Genomic DNA, 9986 nt, shown 5'->3' with positions numbered 1-9986 from the left:
CCCAGGCTGGAGTGCAGTGGCATGATCTCGGCTCACTGCAACCTCTGCCTCCCAGGTTCAAGCAATTTTCATATGTCAGCCTTCTGAGTAGCTGGGATTACAGGCTCACACCAAGGCTAATTTTTGCATTTTTAGTAGAGACAGGGTTTCACCATGTTGGCAAGGCTGGTCTTGAACCCCTGACCTCGTGATCTGCACGCCTTGGCCTCCCAAAGTGCTGGGATTACAGGCTTGAGCCACTGTGCCCGGCCAATTTTGTATTTTTAGTAGAGACGAGGTTTCGCCATGTTGGCCAAACTGGTCTTAAACTCCTGACCTCAGATGATCCACCCACCTTGGCCTCCCAAAGTGCTGAAATTACAGGTGTGAGCCACTGTGCCCGGCCTTATTTCTTTTTTAATAGAGACGAGGTCTTGCCATCTTGCCTAGGCTGGTTTCAAACTCCTGGGCTCAAGTGATCCTCCTGCATAGGCCTCCATTTTATTTAGACTTTTTGTACACACACACACACACACACACACACACTTGTTTATTTACAAAAGGTTTGGTTCTAAATGTGGGCTTCGAATATATTTTCATTTTCTAAATTATGTCAATAGGGAGGAGGAGAGTATGGAGTTAAGAATTGAGATTTTAGGACTCGGCTCTCTAGATTCTGGTCGCAGCTCAGCCATTTCCTAGTTCCATCTCTGACTTTCCATAGGTGACTTCACTTCTCTGTGCCTACTTTTCCTTATCTGTAAGAACTGTCCTTCTCTCACTGGGCTATGAAGATTATAGGAGTTAATATAATGTAAAGCACTTAGAATAGCACCTGGTATACAGTAAGTACTCAATAAATGTTAGCTATTATTAGCTATTCTTGGTTTTCCAGTACCATCAGGGTATGCTTCAAATTTGGTTTAATTAAATAGTAAGGTTGATAAAAGGTTGCTAATGGAGATAATAGATTGGTGCTCATCACACAATTAGAATATAATTGAAGACATTCAACTTAAAGACCCTGCTGGTGTCAGTCCATAGACTCTCAGGGGTCACAGGACATTAGGGAGCATCTTGTTGATTAGAGACATTAGAGAGCATCTTGTTGAACACCTTCACTTTATGGCTGAAGACACCAACATCCAGGGGGATGAAGTCACTTGCAGTGAGCCATCTAGAAAAACAGAGAGCAGCTGGAATGTGGTTACTGTTGATGGTACTTTAGGCTCTTGGAGGGCTGTAGCAAAGTTTTCATTATAGGCATCAATCATCACTGCAATGCACTGATTAGCCAGTCACTGGAGCATTCTATTCCATTCAGAATGACATAAAAGCATTTATATGTTTGGAACTGTCAATATACAATGTAAATACAAGAAAGTAAACTGACTTTGCTTTATAACCGAATGCTATTATTCACTATACTCATAGAAAATGCCTCGCAATAGGGGTGTTTTTATATGTTTTAATTTCAAATATCACTTGAAAGACATTCTTTTTTTTTTTTTTTTTTTTTTTTTTTTGAGATAAAGTCTTGCTCTGTCGCCCAGGCTGGAGTGCAGTGGTGTGATCTCAGCTCACTGCAACCTCCGCCTCCTGGGTTCAACTGATTCTCCTGCCTCAGCCTCCTGAGTAGCTAGGATTACATGTGTGCACCACCACACCTGGCTAATTTTTGTATTTTTGGTAGAGACGGAGTTTCACCATGTTGCCAGGGCTGGTCTTGAACTCTTGACCTCAAGTGATCTGCCCACGTCGGCTTCCCAAAGTGCTGGGATTACAGGCATCAGCCACTGCACCTGGCTGAAAGACATTCTTTAGTCAAAACTATTACAAAAATCAGTCTGATGTCCTTGAAATGGAAAAGCCTGCACCTCTGGAACAATCCATACATCAGGAGGCATGCAGGGAGGACACTGCAGATGATCAAAGTTTTATTTAACATTATAGAACACTTAAAAATAAACAATATGCTTGCATTTCTGTTGTGTAACTTTGAAAAATGTTTTCAAGCACACATAAAAGCATAAAATTTTACCCCCAACAAGTATGCTATGCAGCCAGTCCCTAACTGCTGGGGTCAGCACTGCTCTCAACAGACGGCTGGGGTAGGAGGTAGGCTGCTGGTGTCCCTGCAGGCAGGTGGCTTTTCCTACTCGGAATGACGATGTCTTTTCTTGTTATGGTTCTCAATCGCCCTTCTAAGTGCTTCATCCTGGATAAGATCTGACTTTCTTATATCCGTGTGGCTACAGCCAATTTGAGGGCAACTGTGAGAGAGAAAGAACATCAAGTCAGTCCCCTTTACGGCCTTAAGCAGAAACTTCTTTTATACTCAAGTGTTTAAGTAAGGCATTTTACTGAAAAAGGAAAAGTGTCAAAATCAGGACCAAGGCACGCTCATTCATTTATTCACTGAGTCCCTACCTGAGCCAGGCCCTGTCTGGGTGCTGGGGACACAAGTGATAAGTGAGTAGTGCCTGCCTTATCATGAGCTAACTTTCTTTTTTTTTTTTATTTTTTTTTATTTTGAGACGGAGTCTGGAGTGCAGTGGCACAATCTTGGCTCACTGCAACCTCCGTCTCCCGGATTCACACCATTCTCCTGCCTCAGCCTCCTGAGTAGCTGGGACTACAGGCGCCCGCCACCACGCCCGGCTAATTTTTGGTATTTTTAATAGAGTCAGGGTTTCACCGTGTTAGCCAGGATGGTCTCGATCCCCTGACCTCGTGATCCACCCGCCTCGGCCTCCCAAAGTGCTGGGATTACAGGTGTGAGCCACCGCGCCCAGCCTGAGCTAAGTTTCTAATGAGGAAGACAGGCAACCACTAGGGAACCAAATAAATGCTTGCTGTAAGTTCAGGTCACCTTATGGGCTATGAGGGCAATGAAGCAGGGTCAAGGAGAGAGAGTGCTGGGGCCACGGCTTCACTGGCTGGACTCAGGGCATGCCTCACCGAACACATCTTATCTTGGGCAGGACCCAGAATGAAGCATGGGAACAAGTCTCCATGTGGTCTGGGCTGAGGCAGTAGCAAGTGCAGTGCTGAGGACGTCCAGCTTGGTGCCCTGGAGTAACAGCAAGCTCTATGTGGCTGCAGCAACCCAGGCAAGAGGGAGAGCAGTTGGAAGTGAGGTCAGTGGGCCAATGGGGCTTTGGATTTAATTTAATTTAATTTAATTTATTTATTTATTTTGAGATGGAGTCTCACTCTTTCACCCAGGCTGGGATGCAGTGGCGTGATCTCAGCTCACTGCAACTTCTGCCTCCTGGGTTCAAGCAGTTCTCCTGCATCAGCCTCCTGAGTAGCTGGGATTACAGGCATCTGCCACCATGCCTGGCTAATTTTGTGTATTTTTAGTAGAGATGGGCTTTCACCATGTTGGCCAGGCTGGTCTTGAACTCCTGACCTCAAGTGATCCACCTGCCTCAGCCTCCCAAAGTGCTGGGATTACAGGCGTGAGCCACCGTGCCTGGACTTGGATTTTATTTTAAATATGAAGACAAAACACTGGAAGGTTTTGAGATGGGGGAGGAGTGTGTTTGGTTTACATCTGGAAAATGTTACTCTGGCTGCTTATGGAGAACACAAAGCAGGGAGGTAAGAGAGGGGCGGGGAAAATAGCGTGGGGGATCCTGCAGGGTGCAGCAGAGAGGTGAGGGCAGCTCGGCTGAGGGTGGTATGGCGATCAGCTTCAGGACATGCTTGACCATAGAACCTATAGGACTTGCCGATGGAGTGGCTGTGGAGCATAAGCGAAAGGGAAGAAGCGAGCTTCATTTGGGCAGATCAGTGACTGGTAGTGCCCTTTATCACAGTGGGAAATGATGGGGCAAAACAGGCTGCAGCACAGAACCACAGTCCTGATTGGTATCTGTTTCCTCTGGAATGGATGCCCCGTAGCCCTCCCAGAAGAGAGACTGAGCGGGCCAATGGGACTCAGTGGAAAGGCTGCAGCTGAAGACATCAGCGTGAGTCACCCAGAAAGGCGTGGAAACAAGCCACGGCTCTGCTTCGATGCGGTCTTCTCTGAGGGCAGTGGGCTGGATGAAATCACCTATTTCTTCTCAAAGAATCTGGTTCTCAAAGTGAACCAAATTTTGGTAGATTAGAGGCCCAATGTTTGGAGTCAAGCTAACCTAGGTCTGAACTTTCTCTCTACCACCTACTTGCTAGTTATGAGACCACAGGCAATTCACAATAACCTTCCTGAGCCTCCCTTGCCTCTGATTTAAAATGAGGAGAGAACCCTTATTTCCCAAGGTGATAGTCAATACTGTTAATTCCCTCCCAGATCCCCTGTGCTCAATAATGTTAATTCCCTTCCAAATCCCCTGTGACTATCATGTGTTCCCTCATCATCATTCTTCCAAGAAGTTTTAAAGTTCTGGATCTATTTCTATCTTGCATATAACCCACACAGGCATGCACCCATTCATGCATTAATTGACTCTTCTAGGGATCAGCCCTATGCTAGGTTCTAAGCATACAACTGTGAAATACAAATACATGGTTCCTGCCCACACAGAGCTCTGGCCCAGTGATCTGAGACAGCTCTCCGTAAAGCACAGGATATTAAGACAAAAAACAACAAATATGCAAACCACAGTAAAGATGCAAACCAGAAGGAAAGAAAGTTGGTCATGGGAGCTCCAATTTGTCTAGTGGTAGGAAGCCCAACAGTCCAACATGAAAGGAAGTATTTCTTGGCCCTGATCTGTGGATCAAGGAGTTTTTACATTAGAGGGGCATTAATCAATGAAATATAATATGCTTAATAACAGTATTTATTTTTAAAATATTAAAATATGGCCAGGCCCGGTGGCTCACACCCGTAATTTCAGCACTTTGAGAGGCCGAGGCGGGTGGATCACATGAGGTCAGGAGTTTGAGACCAGCCTGGCCAACATGGCGAAACCCCATCTTTACTAAAAAAACAAAAATTAGCCGGGCGTGGTGGCGCATGCCTGTAATCCCAGCTACTCATGAGGCTGAGGCAGGAGAATCGCTTGAACCCAGGAGGTGGGGGTTGCGGTGAGCCGAGATTGCACCATTGCACTCCAGCCTGGGCAACAGAGCGAGACTCTGTCTCAAAAAAAAAAAAAAAAAAGTGCCCTACATACTCAGGTACATGATGTGTTAAATCATAATTATAGAAAGGCAATTATATGAAAGAGGATCAGGATGATTTGGCCCAGGTATGCATCATTTTGATGATTTGGCTTTGCATTAGGGCAAGGCTGGAGAAATGTTTTACACTAGTTTAAAAATCTGTATTTTTTTCACAGCCTGTCCCCCTACACTGTGAAGTCTCAAAGCGAATTCTCTCCTTCCTTTCTTCCTTCCTTCCTTCCCTCCCTCCCCACTCCTCTCTTCTCCTTCCTCCTCTCTTCTCCTTCCTTCTTTCCTTCCCTCCCCCCCTTCTCCTTCCTTCCCTCCCTCCCTCCCTCCTGTCCCTCCCTCCCTCCCTCCCTCTCTTTCTTTCTTTCTTTCTCTCCTCTTTCCTCTTTCTTTTTTTGACAGGCTCTCATTCTGTCACCCAGGCTGGAGTGTCACTATTTCTGCTTACTGTGACCTCTGCCTCCCAGGCTCAAGCAATCCTCCCACCTCAGCCTCCTGAGTAGCTGGGCCCACAGGTGCACACCATCATGCCTGGCTAATTTTTAAAAAATTTTTGGTAGAGACAGAGTTTCACCATGTTTCCCAGGCTGGTCCTGAACTCCTGAGCTCAAGTGATCCACCTGCCTTGGCCTCCCAAAGTGCTGGGATTACAGGCATGAGCCACCGTGCCTGGTGAATTATGTCTGTAAGTATGAAAATAAGCAGCTAAGATCATGAAGAGGATACAGACACTTTTGTGACTAGAAAAGCCAAGTATCGTAACTTTGGCTTCCATGACATTGAAATGCAACTCCAAGTAGGTTGCTGGGATGACCCTCCCTTAAAACATAACCCTGAATATCTGCTTTGGATTGCCTGGCCTTGGTCTCTTCCATTCTACCCAGCAAAGGCCTTAACTCTCATAGCCAGACAGTGAATAAGCAGTGGAGAGGGAAGTGGAGAGTGAGGTGGGGAGGACTTCCTGATGACATCATGGTTTTAGTCAGTGCATGAGAGCACGCTGAGAATGTCTGATGGACTTAACCACACACTCAGCTGCAGAGCAGGCGCCCACCTTCACTTCAGTGGGATGGATCCCAGGGTGAGCCATGTCAAACAAGGTCTGAGCTCACTGAGGAGATAGACTCTGATGGTAGAGGCATGAACCAAATAGCCCTCCCAAGGGGAGCTGGATGGCCTACTGACAGAATTGCAGGCTCAAGAGTGAGAAAGATCTGGGCTTAAACCCCCTGGCTGTGTCACTCTGGATAAGTGACTAAATTCTCTGTGCCTCAGTTTTTCCCTTTAACAACATGAAGGCAGAGGACAAGCCTGTCAAATAAGGCTGAGAAATAAGCAGGTTGATGTATGTCAAGGACTGGGGAGTTCACTTCAGGTCCTGCCGTGCACCAGTCCCTGCCCTAGTCCACAGCTTCCGCTCTCAAGAAGCTCGTGGAGAGGAGCCAGCTGCACCAACAATGTTGGCATGACATGGGGTGCTAACGACATTTTGTCCAGCATGAATAAGGGCTCAGGGAAGACTTCCTGGAGGCGAGGTTGATGCTGGAACTGGGAAGGACCTTGTTTCTCACTTCATCTCCAATAAACACAAGTTTTTAAAGCAGAAAGGATAAGAGAAGGCCATCATGCCACAGTGCTGAATCAGGGCATGCCTCCTCTGGAGAAACAACTGTCTCTGTAAGCATTCGGCATTAATCCCACGACATCCTGGTGAGCAAGTTCAGTGTGGCAATACCCGATCTTCAGCTGCCGCATCATCGCTGTGCAGGAGTCAGCCCTTCAGGCCTCGCAGGAGCGGCTGGGTCCCCACCTCCAGGCACTACCCGGGCAGAGCATTTCGCTGCAGCACGGGGCAAACACAAAGGTGACTGCTGAGCAAAGGGAACCTGGTCTTGGGGTCCCACAGGGCTGTGGGGAACCTTGGCCTCTGCAAATGCTCAAGAGTACATGATTCTGGGAGTTCCTGGATCTGGGTCCCAAGAATTCCAAGGTTTAGTCTACAAGCTATAGACAGAAGGTCTATAGAGACCTCTGGAAATCTGAGTGGGAGGGATTCCTGTCATACCTCAACACAGACAGTAATTCTATCTTATACCCCCTGAGTCAAATAATGTGTCACTAAGCAGCACGGGGAGTGCTCTATCAGCCTCTATCAGCCTCGGTCTTAACAACCCTACAGCTATTTGTTTAGCGCTCTTCGCTCCCAAAAGAGCTTTCAACTAAGTGCTTTTGCTACTCTTCTGCCAAGAAATGTGCTGGTCCAGACCTAGAATGAAATTCCCTACCATTTCTTTGGCCCCTGAAATGCTGTGAGATGCTGATGTTATTTCCACTTTACAGATGAGGAAACTGAGGCGGAAAGGTTGAATGGCTTGTTGATAAGTATTGAAACAGGAATTCCAAGCACAAAGCTGGAGCTCTGCTGTCGAATGACCCATTTCTATTCAACTTCATTTTATTCTACATGCTCTTAAATATGACTTTTAAATATATGTTTCCTGTTCTCAAAAAAACAAAAAAGTGACTGTGGTCAAGTTAGAAACATTAATATATGAAAATCATAAGGTTGGGAGGCCAAGGTGGGCAGATCACTTGAGGCCAGGAGTTCGAGACCAGCCTGGACAACATGGTGAAACCTTCTCTCTACTAAAAATACAAAAATTAGCCAGGTGTGATGGCATGTGCCTGTAATCACAGCTATTTGGGAGGCTGAGGCATGAGAATTGCTTGAACCTGGGAGGCAGAGGTTGTACTCCAGCCTGGGAGACAGAGTGAGACTCTGTCTCAAAAAAAAAAAAGGAAAAGAAAAAAGAAAAGAAAAAAAAGGAAATCATAAGGCAGCTTTATTTTTAAGAGAATAAATAGGCTTATTGTTAACAGATATATTTTAGGAAGTTATTCTAACTACTGTGCTTGGCTGGGGCTAAAGTCTCAACAATATTATTCTGACTCAAGCCAGTGCAGAGAGGCCTTCCCAGGGCCTGAAGCTTGCACAGTAAAATTCAGGCAGTGCCCAGAACACAATGGACCTGGAACTCCAGTCTAAAAAAACAAACATAACTAGAACAATCTAGGAGGAAGAAATGAGACAATGTGTCATGGACATTTCTAAACAAAGCGAACCCAGAAATACTCATCACTCTAATGTGCATCATGGGAAATGATACGACTTCATGCTTCATCAGAAACTTCTGGAGTCGGTTTCAAGAAGGCCCTGAGTTCTAATCTACTGCTGCTCAAATGCACCTGGCCTTCAGAACCCTGCCCACCCTGCCCACAAGTTCCCATGAGCCTCCACTCCTTATCACTCTTCCTGGCTCCTGGCTATATTTTAGACTGCTTTGCTGGGGTCTTCTTCCGCTGATTGATCTTTTCATTGGTCAACAAAGTGTTTTTTGAGGGTTGGCAGCAGGGTGCTGAGGCATCACAGTGAGCAGAACGAAGTCGGGCTCTGGCCTTGTGGAGATCACAGGGGAGGCGCGGGTCCTGCCTTGCTGGCTCTCTGCTGGTGAATGCATTTGTTCCAGAGCTGCATCTGCGATGGTAGTGGAGCGGGTTGACTCGTCTACACTGATAACCTCCCAATCCACATCGATAGTTCTGAGTCCTCCCCTGACTGCAAAACTCACATTTGCTGCACTTCCTGGACACTTCCACGGGGCTGTATTGCTGGGACCTTGAATTCAGGATGACCTGAGCTGAGTCTATCACAATCCTCCAATAAGAGTGTTCCTCTCTCATGCCTTCTCTGGAGGCTAATGAGCAAATGACAGTACTAGACACCCAGATGAGAAATGTCAGCCACCCCTCGCTGCTTCTTCCTTTCTCTTACATTCAGTCAGTTGTCAAATGTTGTTAACTGTACCTCCACAATCACTCTTGCATCTCTATGCTCTAATTTTCTATAACTTAATCCACTGTAAAAGCATCCTGACTTTTTTTGCCTCATGCCTCCTTAATCCATCTCTGCATTGCTATTGGAGTAACTTCCTAAACTCCAGGTTGGCTCATCTTACTCCTTTAAAACTGTCCTCCTCTCCCATGCTTATAGAGCAATGGTGGAAAAAAATGAAGAGGATGTTGATAGTGGCTCAAGTTTGAAGATGATGATGGGATAATTTTACTGAGCCCTACTGTGTACCAGCTACTTTAAGTACTTTGCATGTATCTTATTTAAATTTCAAATATGCCAATGAGGTGATTACAACGATTGTCATTCATTTATGGATAAGGAAACTAATGAAAGCATGCCATGGCCGGGCGCAATGACTCATGCCTGTAATCCCAACACTTTGGGAGGCCGAAGCGAGCGGATCACCTGAGCTCGGGAGTTTGAGACCAGCCTGGCCAACATGGAGAAACCCCATCTCTACTAAAAATTCAAAATTAGCCGGGTGTGGTGGTGCATGCCTGTAATACCAGCTATTCAGGAGGCTGAGGCAGGAGAATCGCTTGAACCTGAGAGATGGAGGTTGCGGTAAGCTGAGATCACGCCATTGCACTCCAGCCTGGGCAAAAAGAGGGAAACTCAGTCTCAAAAAAAAAAAAAAAAAAAAAGAGAAAGAAAGCAAGAAAACATGCCATTTAACAACCCAGAATCCTCCCTCTTTTTTTTTTTTTTGGAGACAGAGTATCACTCCAGGCTGGGTGCAGTGGCATGATCTTGGCTCACTGCAAGCTCCGCCTCCCGGGTTCATGCCATTCTCCTGCCTCAGCCTCCCCAGTAGCTGGGACTATAGGCGCCCACCACCCCGCCTGGCTAATTTTTTGTATTTTTAGTAGAGATGGGGTTTCACCATGTTAGCCAGGATGGTCTCTATCTCCTGACCTCATGATCCACCTGCCTCGGCCTCCCAAAGTGCTGGGATTACAAGCGTGAG

The 9986-nt window shown here is 46.3% G+C and overlaps 1 protein-coding gene across 5 annotated transcripts in view; it reads right to left on the bottom strand.

Annotated features, from left to right (window-relative positions):
- Positions 1 to 1899: 1899 nt before the first annotated feature.
- Positions 1900 to 9986, bottom strand: part of NSMCE2 (NSE2 (MMS21) homolog, SMC5-SMC6 complex SUMO ligase) — a 274162-nt gene continuing 266075 nt past the window's right edge. For all 5 annotated transcript variants that reach the window (XM_063726445.1, XM_009244084.4, XM_009244085.4 and 2 more), the window contains one exon: positions 1900 to 2252. In XM_063726445.1, the coding sequence (XP_063582515.1) occupies positions 2135 to 2252 (118 nt within the window). In that variant the 3' untranslated portion in view covers positions 1900 to 2134. The remainder of the gene's footprint in view (positions 2253 to 9986) is intronic.

Source organism: Pongo abelii, chromosome 7, assembly GCF_028885655.2.
Source record: "Pongo abelii isolate AG06213 chromosome 7, NHGRI_mPonAbe1-v2.0_pri, whole genome shotgun sequence".
Taxonomy (NCBI): domain Eukaryota; kingdom Metazoa; phylum Chordata; class Mammalia; order Primates; family Hominidae; genus Pongo; species Pongo abelii.
The sequence above is the reverse complement of the archived record's forward strand: the minus strand, read 5'-3'. Positions and strand labels throughout refer to the sequence as shown.